This window comes from Vombatus ursinus, unplaced genomic scaffold (genome assembly GCF_900497805.2).
Source record: "Vombatus ursinus unplaced genomic scaffold, bare-nosed wombat genome assembly UNPS02000577.1, whole genome shotgun sequence".
Classification (NCBI taxonomy): domain Eukaryota; kingdom Metazoa; phylum Chordata; class Mammalia; order Diprotodontia; family Vombatidae; genus Vombatus; species Vombatus ursinus.
In genome coordinates, this window is record NW_020940355.1 from 9,955,533 (window position 1) to 9,972,324 (window position 16,792).

Below are 16,792 nucleotides of genomic sequence, written 5' to 3' on the forward strand. Positions count from 1 at the left end.
CGTGTAACTTACCTCCATTATTTCTAAGTTTTCCCTCTAGGTCATATATTCTTAATATTTTTTGTGTTACATATCCTTTTGTTGGGCTAGAGAATCCTTTCTCAGAATATTTTAAATGTATAAAATAAAATACAGAGGATTACAAAGGAAGCCAATTTTATTGAAATATAGTTACTAAGATTAAAAAAAAAGTTCATGGACTCCATGTTAAGAACTCTTGCTCTGGGGATACTCAGTGGTAGTTAAATCACTCTTCTGCAAGACAGCCCTTCAAATATTGAAAGATAACTATCATATCCACCTTTAGTCTTCTTTTCTCTAAGTTAAACATCCTGAAGCAGATATTTAAGGTCGTGTTGACCTGTATTTAATTGAAATGTTATAAAAACTTTTGTTTTTAAATTTTTTTCATTAAAAAAGTAACACCATACAGATAATCTGCCATTGTTAATTTAATAAGGTAATAAATAGGATTTGAATGACTGTGATTCTTGTGTTAAATCTTGGCTATTTTAGAATGCTAAATATATACTTCCTACTAAAATCCCCTCAGGTACTACCTCATTCTGTAGAATTGACCCTAAGTACTTGGGGGGATACTAGTTGAGCTCAGGTTCTTGCAGGTTCTGCCCTCTAAACTGGAAATATTTTTAATGAGTCAATGACAGATTATATCTGTCTCCAAATACGACCTCACAAAGTTTGGAGAAACTCATCGCCAGAAGCTTGGCTATCATGTAACAACTTTTTCATCCTAGCAACTCATGAAGGACCATCTGCTACAGTGTAGAAGTCTTGCAATCCTGGGTGGTTGAGTTGAGAGAGACAAAGAGAGAGAGAGAGAGACAAAGCACAGAGACCTGAAGTACTGAAGCACAAACATTTATTTGCTGGCATTTTTAATACATGCCATTTTAAAAAAATATCATTTTAAGGTATCCATAGTATCTGACCAGATGAAAAAAAAATATGTAGTTCAAAAAGCACTGGCGATTGGATTCAGTCTCTCTGTATTTTGTCGCCAAATAAAAGTCTACTCCGTAATATGCTGTATTTAAAAAACAAATTAGGGTGCTTATTCTCTTTACAACAAAATTAGCCAAAAGATTCTTTTTAATAGAGGATAGAATCCTTATTGCAGTAAAAAATTATTTAAACACAGCTTTTCAGAAACACCCCTATTACATAAAGTGAGGTATCTGTGAACTTGTACAAGTTTGGAGTATTGCACAAGATGGACAATGTACAGCTATCAGATGAGTGTTTCTCAGACTGAAAATTGATACTCCTTGGGGGGAGCAGGAGGAATTCCAAGAGTTTGCCAGATACCTGAGCTTCAGAGCTCTTAACAGCTGCTTAAGCTAGATGGAGGCAGAATAGAGCCTGAGGAAAAACTTATCAAGTACACAGCAACTAAATGCAAGTGGACAGAGGGCTCTGAAGATGAACTTTGTGGGGCATGCAGTGTTCTAGGAGCCCTTGGGAGAGGAAAGGTTGTGTAGTATGATCATAGGATAAAGAAGTTGGTAGATTCTTGCCCTCTAATAAAGATTAAGGGGCAAACTCTTTTCATTGGTGTTAATAGGTAGCAGTGTTTAAGATATGTAGCAGTGGCCGCAGTCTTGTTCTTTCCGAACATATATATATGTAAGAGTAATCAGTTACGCTTTCTGGCCAATTTCATCTAACCAATATACCTATGTATGTGTTTTTAGTATACTTTTCTTGCTATATCAAGTTATATGTATGTGTGTATATGTGTGTATGTATACATATATATGTATGTGTGTATATGTATGTATGTATACATATATATGTATGTATACATAAATATATATAATTTGCAGGCACGGGCACACATGTGCGCACACATGGACTTGAGTCATCTATTTGGCACTGATGGAATCTTCTTACCAGCTGTTACTTTTTCAAGATTCTATTAATATAGTAATAATCAGTTTCTCTTCTAAATGAATCTTTAGTCCTGTTATAAGCATTAATTTTTAAATCTATTTGATGTTGCACACTGGGCAATAACAATTATATTTGGAAAATATATCTTCTTTCCTTTCTACTAGCTACTTTGAGTAGTCTAGCCTATAAATGAAGAGATAGATACAATTGTTGAAATAAGAATATAGTCTCCCAAAGATGACGATACTCATTTGAACATATATGTGTCAGTATTTTTTAAATCCATCACATTATTTTATAGTCATACCTTATAGTCAGTAATTTTTTCCGGTGACCTTTTTTTGAAGATGAGCTAGCTTTCTTTATATGGAATTATTTTTAGTGTCTTAGCTTCTCAGGTTATCCCAAATGAGTGAAGTAGTAGAAATTCTCTACTTGTTTAGCAGTGGCTTATTTTGGAATGACAGAGATAAAGGCAGAATGTCAGTAATAGTCTTATATTACTCTAGCATACAACTATATGCTAGGTTCAAGGCTAGTTAGGAATCTGTATAGACACAGCCAGATGCACAGAAATTCTCTTAATCTGAGGATCTATAACAGTGAAAAAAATTTGATTGTATTTCCATGAAGTTATATGGGAAAATTACATATTTATTTCAATATAACTAGTTTCTCTTGTAATCCTATGTATTTCATAACATTCTAAGAAAGAGCTCATAGGCTTCATCAGCCTACCAGAATGGTCCATGACAATAAAAAAAGATTAAGAATTTCTGCAGAATATGAAGCAGTGAATGATGAATAGTTCCATACTAATCGGGAGTATACAAGTTTTAGGACGCTGTGACTTTAAGGCAATATAAAAATATCAGCTTGCACAGGGTGAGCACTGACTTGTGCTAGCTGGTGAATCATACGAAATACAATTTTATTCATTTTCCTTCCTTTATATCTCTTGGGGGAAGAGTTAAACGAGAATAAAATATTTATAGGTCAGAAAAGAAGCTTGGCCTAATGGATAGAGACACAGCCTGACCGACTTAGAAAGACCTGAGTTTCTGGCCCACCTCTGTCACTGCTGGCTGTGTAATCCTGGGGTTGTCACTGAACCTCTTAGTGCAGTAAGCTTCTCTATTAGACTGTTATTAGCAGAATATTTGCTTATCCACATTGGTATAGGGAATTTACTGACTGGGAATTCCATACCCTGATGCAATCACAGGTCCTGAACACTTCCCCCCCCCCTAAAAAAATTATAAAGCTGGTTTAAAAAATAAATAACACTTAAAGGCCTTGTCTAATATACTTAGCCTGTCCTTAAATTTAGAGGGTACCGTGATTGAGAGAATGTTGAATGCGGAGGCTGAAAAGATGGTTCAGACCCTGTCTCTGACACTTACTAGCAACGTGACCATAGGCAAGTCTTTTAATGCCTCTAAACCTCAGTTTCTTTATCTTTAAATCAAAGCTGTTGGTTCTAAATTGGTTCTAAATTCAGTGATACTACAATCCTGATTCTATAGTGGGACCACAGGATTTCATCTCTCTCTGTCCTTCCCTTTCTCCTAGTAAAATATAAGATTCTTTAAGTCATTTTTGTCTTTGTATCTCTAGCACTTCATATAGTGCTTTGCACATAGTAGGTACTTAGTACATGTTTGTTTTATTGAAGTGCCTTGCCTGTGTATATAAACTGTGTTGGTAGTACTGATGAAAGAATCCTAAGGAGAACACAGCATATAGAATAGTATCCTCAACTGTCCTCAACTGCGATGTAAGATTACGTTGGTAGTCAGGGAAGTGTGTGTGTTGTTAAGTGTTGTTAAGTGTTGGGTGCATCATCAAATGGAGAAAGCAATGCCACCACCCCTGCTGTGGAGCATAAAGAGGGCATTTAATCAAGCACTACCTAGCTGTCGTCAGACTGACGTCATAAGAGGGTGCTGTCTTTTCTTTCACAGTCAAAGCAGACCACTGAGTGCAGTGAACACTAGCTGCTTCAGCATATGTTTATTCTGAAATATATTACGTGATTAGGAATCCGTTGTCATCAGTCTTATGTAGCATTTTCAGGTGATTAATTGTTAAGTGTTTAGTAAGATTTCTGGCTGGGGTGTGAGGCCACTTTGGGCTGGTATATAAGCACACCACCAGGTCCAAGGGCATAGATGTGCTATACTTAGAAGGTATCATTTGCCACATACAGGCATTAAACAGTTTCAGGTTAGCAGTGATTTTTTATGCCACTCCTTTGTTAAAACCCTCCCTGAAGTTGGATTCTTTCTCTTTTCTCAGCTGAGCTAGATGTAGAGCATACTCAGAAGGTACTAGATATGGAACACAGCCAACAGCTGAAACTAAAAGAACGCCAGAAATTCTTCGAAGAAGCCTTCCAGCAGGACATGGAACAATATCTTTCCACAGGCTATCTGCAGATAGCCGAACGACGAGGCAAGTTTGGACATGATTTCCTCTGGTACATGTGTATCTGTATGTGTCTCATACAACTGACTCATCCAGGGTGGGATTGGGAACAGGGCCGTTTAATATCTAAATCTGTTATTGAACATATACTCATATTGCTCAAATATTCATCTTATTGGTTTAGATCTACTTTCTGGCATTGCTCCCTCTGTCCCCTAGGCTTTAGGAAATGGGAGAAAATTTTAACTGCCCAGTGGAGCTTTTAATATACCTTCATTTACCCTCCAAAATGCTCATTCCTGAACTCCTTCCTATGACAGGAAGCACCCGAGGTCTACTTTGTGTTTATGGGCTAGAGCCAAGAAGGTGAGACACTTCTACCCTCATGCTATAATATAATTAGTTGAATTCAAAACTAGTTGAATGGCTGGACTCAAAGAATAGTTGTTAATTGTTTGATGTCAGCATGGCAAGAGGTCTCTAGCAGAGTGCCCTAGGGGTCTGTAGTTGGCCCTGTGCTGTGTAACATTCTTATCAGTGACTTGGAGAAAAGTACAGATGCCGTCCTTGTCCGATTTTCAGATGATACAAAACTGGGAGGAATGGTTAACATACTGAAGGATCCTAAAAGCTTCTAACAGGCTAGATCACTGGGGTGAATCTAATAAGATAAAATTCAGTAGGGCTAAAGGCAAAGTCTTAGATACAGTTTTGGAAAAGTAACTTCACAGACACAGGGTTGGGAAGACATGGTGACACACTACTTTGTCTGAAGATCTTAGGGCTGGAGGGGAAGGTTAGTGGACCGCAAACTCCACGTGAATCACTAGCGTGATATAGCAGCCAAAAGAGTTAATGTAATCTCAGGCCACATAACGAGAGGCATAACTTCCAGGAACAAGAAGTGATTGTCTCTGTTCTCTGCCCTTGTCAGACCACAGCTGCAGTATCATGTTCAGCTTAGAGGATGTTGATAAGCCGGAGACTGTCCAGAGGAAAGCAGCTGAGAGAGTGAAGGGCCCAGTCCGTGTCTTCTCAGAATTGGTTGAAGGAATTGGGGATGTCTCACCTGGTGAAGAGTACTTAAGGGAGATATGATAATTATCGTCAAGTATTTGAAGAGTTGCCATATGGAAAAGGAATTAGAATTGTTCGGTTTGACCTCAGCAGGAAGAACCAAGAACAACATGTGAAATTTAGGCTGAACACAAGGAGAAGCTTCCTGAGAACCAGAGCTTTCCAGAGGTGCAGTAAGCTGCCTGGAGAGCTGGTAGGCTCCTCTTTACTGAAGTCCCCAAACAGAGGTGCTGATGACTACTTATTTTTCAGACATGTTATAGTGAGAATTCCTTTTGGTTTTAGGCTAGACAAAATGGTTGTTGAGGTCCCTTCTGACACTAAAATTTTTTGATTCTGTTATTTTGAAATTCACAGAAGAGATTTCTGTCAGTTGTAGAAATGGCAGCAGGACAAGAAAGTATAATACTCCCTTTCAATTCTCCTGTGTTTTTAAAAAGCCTTTCCCTTCCAGGTTTCTATCACCCTGCCATTTTTTATATTCTGCTCTTTTCCCACCCTCTTTACTGTATCTCTTTTATACTCTCCTATCTCCATCATCCTACTCTGCTTCCCTAATCAAGGGAGGTATCTAGGGGGAAAAATGGGAACAAATGGTGAAGGAAGGAAAGGAATGTAGAAGAAACCAATTGGTTAATAATCTAAGTATCTGAAGTATGATAAATAGATGCATATGATTATATAATTGTCTCCAACCCCAATCCTGACTATGTGATGTATGTTTCAGTTTTAACACCTTATTTCCTTTTTTGTTTTGTTTAATCAATGCTATTTTTTGATGGATATAAAGTTTCAGAGAAAAACATAGAGAAAACTTTACAATATAGAGAAATGAAATATTCTACCATTTTTAGGGATGACCTCATTTTATTTTTACCAGATTTTGTAACTTCAGTAATATCATGATCTGTTGTTATGAGGCACCTGTTGCCAAGGCACAGAAAGCTTTGTTTGTGTTTACCATCCACAGTTAATTAAAGAGGTAGAGCCTTTATAGAAAGCTAACCTGGGTGATTTTTGGCAGAAACAATCTCTTTCCTCAACAGCTAGTTTGTTTTTGTTTTAATTGGAGGTTGAGATGGAATGGAAATTTAACTGGCTAAGTGCCTCAACTTTCTACCTCACTTTACCTTCACAGATATTGTTTAGATTTGCAAATCGTTTTCTTATCACAGTTTATCCAAGGATAGTTGGGAGAAGACTACTGTCAGAAGGGGAAGAGCCTCATACAAAACGTGGTTCATGACATGGAAGTCACTGCTTTGTCTTTACACAAGAAGCACCCTAAATATGAAAGAGATTATGGAATTCATTTATTCATTTATAAAATATTTAAATGCTTTTGTGTGCAAAGTGCTTTATTGGATTCTGAAATGTAAAATTTAGGGAAGACATGGACCTTGTTCTCAGAGCTTACGTTCTACCACGTTAGATTGTGAACTTTAGAAAAGATGAGTTAGTCTATTGATGTTAATGGTAGAGTTAAATGTTTTGCCTAAGAAAAACAATATATTTCTTCTTCAAAATAGAATCACTTTATCAGAAGATGATTTTTTCATGTAGGGAGCAAAAGTCCATTCATTATTTAATATAAGATGTCATGTAAAAATGCCATGTTTTTCCACCTCTCTGATGATGTCGCTTCATGGTCAAGTTTCTAAAGGCCCAGACTGGTTTTTATTCCACACATTCTAATGCGCATGGGCTCTTCTTATGTTAGATAAATTTGTTTTACTTTTAAGCTGTCCAGTTTGGTTAACAACTTTAGTAACTTGGAATGAATGTGACTTAGGGAAATTTTGCACATGTAGTAAATAATGGTGACCTCTATATGATTTCCTTTTCCACATATGCATGGACGGCTGAAATAGCCTGTGCCAAATCCATTGTGAGGTATGTAAACTTTTTTTGAGGACATAGCCCTTGGCTTTCCTTTCAATAAAGGCTGTTAGCTTAGTTAACTAAACTAGTCAGAACATAGTGCTAATGAGGACTAGATCCTGGTGTAAATGAGCTTTGTGCTATGCCCTGGCCACAGCACCTTAGTGCTGCCTGTTCTCTTGCAAATATGTCACAGAGGAACCAAGCAACAGGGTATAGATTAGGGCAAATCTGTTGAGGCTGTTGGAGTAGCAGTTCAGAGTAAATGTCCTAATGGTGGCTAGAGTGTCTCTTCATATAGGAAGGAAAGTGAACACAATCATCATGGATGTTTACATGACTTTAATAGTTTGGTGTTAACACACAAAAAGATAAATGATGCCACTGCAATATGCAGGCAGCCTTTGTGTAAGTAGATTGGTTTGCTTTGAAATACAGAAGTCAGGAAAGCAAATTTGTTTTTTCGTGTTGAGGAAAATTGTGTTCCGCAAATAGTGCACTACTCACTGTTAAATGGTCATTTGGTGAAATTTGGAAGGTGTCCTTTATTCCTTGTTGCATTTGGTCAATCAGCTAGCCTTTACTAAATACCTGCTATTATGCCAGGCACCATGCTAGATGTCAGGGACGCAGGGTTCCAGAAATGAAACTCCCCACCTTGAGGACCTGGTATTCTGTGAAGATGTGAACAGCAGTATGTTTAAAATATACACATGTAAAATAAATACACAGTAAATTTTTGGAGTGAGGGATCAAGAAAGGCATCACATTTTAATGTGACTTATTTTCTGACCTTATGTTTAGCAAAATCTGTGTCAAAACAGTATAGCACTCATTGTGAGAGAGCATCTGACGCTCCTTGCTAAAACTATACTTAATCAAATTGCCCTTCTTGTGACCATGTTGTGTGGTTATCTTGTGTTCTGTTCTAAATGTTCTTAAGTCTTCCGTGGTGAGGCTGATTGGCTCCTTGGAGAAGTGATACAGCGTAGTTCTGTTGGCCAAGTAGCAAACTGTGGCAGGAAGTGAGAGGGGAGTGCGTGTCCCCATCCCTGCCCAGTCCAGGGATCAGAGACCAGAACACATGCAGAATTTGAGCCTGAGGAAATGTTTTAGAAAGTATGAGAGAGGTTTTAGTCTTCACAGTTCTGTGACACCTGACTCAGAAGAAGAAGAATGGAAATATGGCAGCTTTATACATGCTAAATGTATATTATTGTTGCTTTAAACAAGCTAATTTTTGACAATTCCCGCTATCTCTGGCATAACTTCCTCAAATGTCAAATAGGATTGGTTAATGTGTCTATCAGTATAGAGGGACATTTTATGAGTTTTTTTAAAATTAGAGAAAAAATAATAGCTAGCGTTTATGTGTGCCAGGCACTGTGCTAATCTGTTTACAAATATTATCTTATTTGATCCTCACAAGTCTGGGAGGTAGATGCTATTATTATTCTCATTTTACAGTTGATTAAACTGAGCCAAACAAAGGTAAAGTGACACGCTCAAAATCACATAGCTATGAAGTATCTGAGGCCAAATTTGAACTTGTATCTCCTTGACTCTGAGTTCAGAACTCTATCTACTGCACCACCAGCTGCCTCTTGAGTTTTTCAAATTTTGTCTTTAGCTAGGGCAATCTTTAATTGAGAAGCAGCCAGAAAGAACAAACGAGTCTCTAAAAAAAAAATCAGCTTACAACTATTCTTTAAATGTCCTCACTTTGACAGTACAGACTGCCCTTTCCTGGAGAAGATTTCCAAAGTTGAATGTGAAGAAATTCAATTAATTAGGAATAATCCAAAAATATATCACCATCAAGACATTTTAGTCATTACCATTAAATGAAAAGTAGGCTGAATTTCTGTCACATGCCCCCCATATTCATTTTGAAATTGAGACAAGGCAAGGAAACTAATATTCAGAAGATGGCTATTTATAGAATCTTCTATATTTACTGAGAAAAGAAGGAAAGGGCTTAAAGACCCACTTGGGCCATAGCAGGCTAAGTTGGTCCACAGAATGAGAAGCAGCCTTATGTTCTTTTAGAGGTTCTTGGCACGGTGAGTAGAGAGGTGAGAGGGGAGATTTGAGAGGATGGAAGACCAGACAGGGCAGTCACCTGAGAGCAAAGCAGAGCCATTCAAGCAGCACTTATTTCCTAGGCACCTGCTCCGTATCTGGTAGCAAGCCCATAATATTAGGTGTTTTGATTATAAAGAACAAGTATTCCCAAGGACAAGGACCAGAGGAAGGATCAAATCTTGTTCTAATTGCGTTATCCCAACATTTACTCAAACTGCCTCCTAAAGGTGTGGCTTCCAAAAGAATTGGTGTGTAAGGAAGGTTACAAGAATACACTGAGGTTAGATGTTGCTGGATTAAATTAGCACAAGGGCATTTGGGGGCGCAAGATTTTTCTTTTTCAGTGCAAATGGGCATATTTATTTTAAAGCTGAGATCATATGATCCAACTCCCTGATTCTATAAATGATGAAAGTTGGACTCAGATGCAGTGATGAGGCTAAAGTGGAACAGAAGTCTAGGCCTCTCAGTCAGGGCTCTTTTCCATGACACCGGGCTGCAATAATTTTATTCTTATACATAGTGTTGAAAGTCATCAAAAGCGAGGTGTTAAATTACTCATATAATAAGATGACCTAATGCTAAGGGATGACAAAATAAATGGACTTAAAAAAATCTTCCTAACATGTTACAACATAATCCAGATTGCTGTAATATTATAGCTTTTATGAAAAGTGTTTATTCCATAAGCTCAATCTACTGAAAAAGGTAATGTGTTGGATGCCGTGTAGAATGGAATATGAGAATTGTGGTTGTGGAATGTAGGTGTTACATATAACTGAGTTCTTATTAAATCCCAGAATATGAAAATGATTGCTAAGTCTGTTTCTAGAGCATTCATGTAGTACAATTTAGAGAATATCCAGAGTGTCTTTGGACTAGTAATGATTTTCTTCTGTGACCTTCTGCCAAGTACTTAATTTGCTCTCTTACAAAAGTAAGTGAATCCAGTATACATATGAATTAATTTTCAGAGAAGGTGGATAATTGAGACATTAAGAAGAGGCCAGTGTAAGAGGTGGCATTTTCTCAGAGCCTGTAATAAAGCTAGGGATTCCAAGAGACGGAAGTGAAGAGGAGAGGGGATTTTGGGGCATGGGGGCCAGTCTGTGCAAAGGCCTCATCAACTAGAACTTATTAAATGCTTCCTTTATGCCAAAAATGTGTGAAGGGCTAGGGTTACAAAGAAAGGCAGAAAATATTCCCTGCCCTCAAGGAGCTTACAGTCTAATGGCAGAGATGACACATAAACAACGATATACAAAATACACACACACACACACACACACACACACACACACACACGCATGCACGATAAATCAGGGGTAGTTTCAGAAGGAGCACACTGAGATTGAGGAGGGCTGGGAAATGCTTCTTGCAGAAGGTGGGGCCTTGACTGAGACATGCAGGAAGCCAGGGAGGCTAGGAGGCAGAGGTGATGGGGGAGAAAGTTCTGGGCATGGGGAAGAGTTGGTGAAAACATTTGGAGTTGTAGTGTCACATACAAGGATCAGAAGTCAGTGTCACTGCACCCTGGAGTATGTGCAAGTCATGATGGGTTTTAAAAGCCAAACAGAGGGGCAGCTAGGTGGTGCAGTGGATAGAGCACCGGCCCTGGAGTCAGGAGGACCTGAGTTCAAATCCAGCCTCAGATACATAACACTAACTACTTGTGTGACTGGGCAAGTTGCTTATCCCCCATTGCCTCACAAAGTAAAATTTTTTTTTAAATAAAAGCTAAATAAAGGATTTTATATTTGATCCTGGAAGTAATAGGGAGCCACTGGGGTTGACAGAATTGGGGGGCAGGGAGGAGGAGGGGAGGTGAAAGATGATATGATCAGACCATTTTTAAGGAAGGAGAATTCAACAGCTGAATGCAGGATGGATTGGAGGAGGGAGAGACCTGAAGCAGCGATGCTGACCAAGAGGCTGTTGCAATAGTCCAGGAGTGAGGTGACGAGGGCTGCACCAGGGTGGCTATTGTGCCAGAGAAGAGTGCACGTACGAGTGATGTTATAAAGGCAGAAATGAGATTATCTGACCTCTGATTGGATATGAACGAGAGGGAGGTGTTGAGGGCAACACCTCCGTTGTGAGTCTGGGTGACTGGAAAGTTAGGAAGGGGAGGATTTGAGGGGGAAAGGTAATGAGTTCAGTTCTGAACATGTTGAGTTTAAGATTTTTTTGGCACATCCATTTTGAGATATTTAATGGGCAGTTGGAGAGGAGAGGCTGGAGGTTCTGAGAGTCTTCCACATGGAGATGACCATTGAAACCATGGGTGCTAATGAGACTGTCAAGTGAAATAGTATAAATGAAAAAGAAAAGAGGACCCAGCACAGAGCTTTGGGCAATCCCCATGGTGAGCAGTCATGACATTGGTCTTGTTTGGAGAACAGCAAGTTGGCTGGAATACAGGAAGTCCAATTAGGAGGCTACTGCAGAAGTGCAGGTGAAAGGTGATGAGGTCTTGAAGTAGAGTTGTGGCTGTGTAATTGGAGAGGAGACAAATGCAAGATGTGTGGAGAAAAGAATCAACAGAACTTGGCAACTGATTGGATAGGGGGCTTAAGGGAGAGCGAAGTCAATGATAACCTGTAGATTGTAACTGCAGTAGTGCCTTTGACAAGAATAGGTAATATGGTAAGAGGGATGGGTTTTGGGGGGAAAGAAGATGAACTTGAGATGTCTGGCAGGCAGGACTTTAGTTTCACAGGGAGGCAAAGGCTGGATATTTACGTTGTGAATCATCGATGTCGAGGTGACAGAACCTATGGGACCCGGAGGTCACCAAGAGAGCGAGCCACGGAGGACACCCCCACGCAGGGAATGGGACAAAGGTGGTATATATACCACACCAAGGAAAACTGAGACAGAGAATGTCCGAGGAGGAGAAGGTCAGTGGCATGAAATGCTGCAGTGAAGGAGAGGATCAGGATTGAAAAAGGACCATTTGATCTGGCAATTATGATCTTAGCTTGGTGCGAGCCCTTCTAGCGAGTGGGTCACGAGCCAGATTCAGAGGATTTGAGGAGTGAGTGGGAGGTGAAGAAGTCGGGGCAACAAGTAGAGATGGCTTTTCCCCCTAGTGTTTTGACTGTGAAAGGGTAGGGAGATCTAGGAAATGCACCTAAGGAGCCGTGAGGTCAACTCAATGTTCTTTCAGGTCAGAGGAGAGCTTGGCCTGGCTGTAAGTAGTGGGGATGGAGCCGGAGATCCACAGAGAGGGACGTTCAAAGGGACACGCTGCAAAAACCATAGGAGGGGATAAGCTTGACCTTGGCCAGGGACTGGAGCAAACGAAGCAACAATGAGTTATTTTTTTAATTATTTAAGGTGTAGAGTTGAGTTATGATTTCCACTCCTGTGCTGTTAATAACATTGTTATTACCATATTAAAGAGGGAAGGAAAACCGGAGAGCCAAAATTAGTCAGCAGGTATGAATGTCTGTCATGATAAATAGGGAACAAGTAGTAGTCCATTAGGACTGGTCTGCGTAACCTTAGACAAGTCACCTAACTGCCCTGGGTTTGTTTTTTGTCTGTAAGATGAGGGGGCTGAGCTGGATGACCACAGTGAAATCTACGATCCAGGGTTTGCTTTGATTTCATTGGTTGGAGGAAGCTCCCCTGTCCAGTACAGATCAGCAGCTATTCTGCATCTGGACGTGCTCCAGAGGCAGGGCTTGAACTCAGGTTTTCCTGACTCCAAGACAGGTGCTTTTGCCTGGGTGTCCCTGTAAATAAGTCACAGTGCACTCTCCAAGGCTTGAATGTGCATGGCAGTTGCCCAGCCATATGGATAGAGGGAATTTCCCTTATGGAGGGAATCAGGTCCAAAACAATAAAGAAAAAAAGAGGAAAAATACAAAGGTGCACTTTATTGTTCTGAAAAGATTTTTCTAGTAAAGGCTGTCATTGAGGTTGAGCCCCTACTTTAAATGACTTTTTTTTAATACAGTTCACACACACACCCTAATGAAGCAAAACCATTCACTTGATAGGCAGTAATAATTGTAGTAAATTAGACCTTAAATCAACAAGATGGTGAGGGTTGATGATAAAAATGTAAACCTTATTAATGAATTTGCTGTTTTGTCAGATTCTAGCTCAGAAAGCCCTCAGTATCCTACGTCAACGTGTCCAGTCCTCGTAAAAAAACACATCTTAAATAATTAATAATAGATGGCCCTGGAGGGCTGTGTTGCTGTGAATATTCACTGTGCTCTTCTGCTTATTTTTCTCAGAATTAGATTTAACCTTCTTCCAATATCCTCTGAATATGCTTTTCTAACAGTCAGATCCTCAGGTCCAGAGGGGGTACTTCTCACCTATCTCCTATGCCACGGCACAAATGAATGGACCCAGTTCCTGGGGATTGGGGGGAGGGAGGTCATGTGGGGGCTATCACTAAAAGCCAGTGCTTCTTAACCTTTTTGTGTATCATGGCCCCCTCCTCAGAATATTTTAAAATGCATAAAATACATAGGATAACAAAGGAAATCAATTGTATTCTAAGTTACCAAAATACATATTTTTAAATACAAGTTCACAGACCCCAAGTTAAGAACCCCTCTGACTTAAGCATTTTCCCATATCTTCAGTTTAATAACTTCAAAGGCCATCATAAACTTGCTAGGCTGTATTATTTTCTGATTTAACACTATAAGCCAAACAGAGGGATGTTAGAATTGGAAACTGGGTTCTTTTATGTAAGTTATTATCTAAGAAAATCCTAAACACAAGTTATAAAGTTGTGAAGGTGGTAATAACCAGAAATGCTACTCTAATCTAGAAAGACTATTTGGGAAGAAAGGAGGAAGAGGTTCTACAGTTCTTCCTGCATTTAAAAAACAAACAAAACACCTTAACCTGAGAATTCCATGGATCTACTCCTTGTTTTGTGCTGAGAACTTGACCAGGGAATCAAGTGGAGAAAAGAACAGCTTCCTGGCTCCAGAAAGGGCCCCTGTACTTTAGCTAGGTCTTGCCACACTCCTTTTGTGTGACAGGATCCCAGGGTTGTTTTTGGCTGGCCAGTTTGACCAGGAGCGTTCCAAGCTTTCAAAGCACCTGAACTGGCAGAAGAGAGACTGTCTGATGGAAAGGCTGCTGAAGAACCATGGCTGTGCTCTCTGAAGACAGCTCTCTAATACTCAGTGGCCTGGCTGTTTGCAGACTCAGCCTGTAGCTGCCAATCAACAAAACATGAATATTTTATTTCACTGAATTGAATTCAAAACAAAACACCCCCCCCCCCCCGAAAGTCCTTCAGATGAGATTCTTCTTTGAAAGGGAGATAACCTGTAACCAGGACTGTCCCTTGGGAACTGTTTTGTATGGAGTAGGTTGGTTTTTCACAGCTACCTTGCTTTGAAGGGAAGGGTAATGCAGCCCAAACTCTTCGCCTGTAGCTGATAGTTAATGTCTGCATTGTTTTTAAGTATTCTCTGTTAGTCATTTTGGTTAATTCATGGCTTCTTTGTTTACAGAGCCCATAGGCAGCATGTCATCCATGGAAGTCAATGTAGACATGCTGGAGCAGATGGACCTGATGGACATGTCTGATCAAGAGGCCCTTGATGTCTTTTTGAACTCAGGAGAAGACAACTTGCTGTCTCCTGGATTAGGTATGAGCCAGACATTGGAGACTTCCCTGCCTCAATGAAACTGGATCAGTCTCATTGCTGGTATATATATTTTTTCTTCAAAAAGCTGTTTTTTGTTCATTTTCCACTTTTAAGATAACCAGCTGATGCTTGGGCTTTGCTTTGGCTTCAGTACACAAGGTATGAGTTTTGATTGGCTAAAAATCAATTATCCGTTGCAGTTATCCCAAAACTAACTTTGGACCAGTTGCTTGTAATGTACATTCTTCTCCCAAAGGAATAGGTGTCTTAGAGGGCAAGTGTGAAGATTTCTGCATAGAACAATCTTTAGTTCATCTCCCTCTTTTTCCTAAATGGAGTATTTCAGAGACTGTTCATTCCTTGGCTGGGCTCACACACATACATGCACACATTGATACATCCATAAACATGCTTTGGCTCAAGGCTGTCCCAAGAGTTGTTGAGCAGTTTTGTGTAAAACATGAGTATCTAGAAGTCAGGCACCTAGAGGTTGGGCACTTTAAAAAAGTGTCCAGCACTTCACAGCAACCACCTCTCAAAGCCTCCTTGAAATTGTTAACACAATTACACAATTAACATTTTAAAGCAGCTAGAATTTTGAGGTGAAAAATCAAAAATTTTTAACTTTTTCAGTGAGCTATTTAAGAAGCTAGAGCATAAGTTAGGAATAGGGACTGGCCCCTAGCAGCCATGAGATACTGTAACAGTTGTTTAGCTGTTCTTACATGCATGAAACACCAAGCATTGGGGACCAGCTCCCCAAGTAGGTTATTATATTGAGATTAAGTGTCCAGCCAGACCATGGCCCCCGTCATGATATTCATGACACTAAAGTTCATACACACCCATTTTTAATGACGAATTAAGGCAGCAAGGCTGAATGAGTTTTCAGTTGCCCTTAGAGCCAGAATACAGCTTGCTTACTTTACAAAAAAAGAAACTCTAGCCTCTAGAGGGAGTCACATAGTTTGGTAAGCCCTAGAGCCTGGACTAGAACCCACATCCACATGCCCTAGAAGCGCTGGGTTGGAGGGTCTATTCCATTACACTGGGTCTCCTTTCATTATCATTCTGCTAAAGAAGTTCCTCATCCATTTTTGCCCCCCAATCCACTTTTGAAATCTGGTCTTTGCTGCTCTTTTAAAAAAAAAACAATAGTAAGGTAAGTGGTGGGAGTTGCCCGCTTAGAAGAGACCTCAGGTCATTTAGTTTGAACCCTCCCCCAGTAAGTGAGTGGTAGTGGCTCTGTACTGCATCAACTTACCTGATGATGGCTTAGCATTTTCAGCTTCATTTTAGCATGTTCCACCATTTGTTCATGTCCATGAGAAGATACTGTGTGCTCCAGAACTGATTCTATTTCCTCATGCTAAACCATCCCATCAGGCCTATGCCTGGGCACTTAATCTGTATATTCTAGAACATGACACATTTTAACATACCTGTGCACATATGTCTCAAACCATTCATTTGTGAGTATTCCTTGCCTGGGCTGAAGGTCATTAGTACAAGGACACAAGTTGAGAAAGGGACTCAAAGGAATATAACAAACATTCAGTTATTAAGAAGAGGTCCTCTAAGGGGCACATGATCCATTTCAGGATTGCATTTCTATTTCTATTTCTATTTCTTTGGCCATCACTAACTTGTTGAGTGGCATAAGGCAATTTTTTACTCAGATTCAAAGCTGTAGAAAAAAAAGAAGACTGAAAGTTTATCTTTAGTTCATAATAGAAAAGAACACTTAAGGGTTTTTTGTTTTTGTTTTTTTTTTG

The 16,792-nt window shown here is 39.6% G+C and overlaps 1 protein-coding gene across 4 annotated transcripts in view; it reads left to right on the plus strand.

Moving 5' to 3' along the window:
• DTNBP1 (dystrobrevin binding protein 1) overlaps positions 1–16,792 on the plus strand; it is a 171,864-nt gene that overhangs the window by 154,105 nt on the left and 967 nt on the right. For 2 of the 4 annotated variants that reach the window (XM_027876221.1, XM_027876291.1), the window contains 2 exons: positions 4,213–4,368; positions 14,880–15,017. In XM_027876221.1, the coding sequence (XP_027732022.1) occupies positions 4,213–4,368; positions 14,880–15,017 (294 nt within the window). Of the gene's footprint in view, positions 1–4,212; positions 4,369–14,879; positions 15,078–16,792 lie in introns of all 4 variants that reach the window. The other 2 variants (XM_027876444.1, XM_027876364.1) reach the window with 2 other exon arrangements.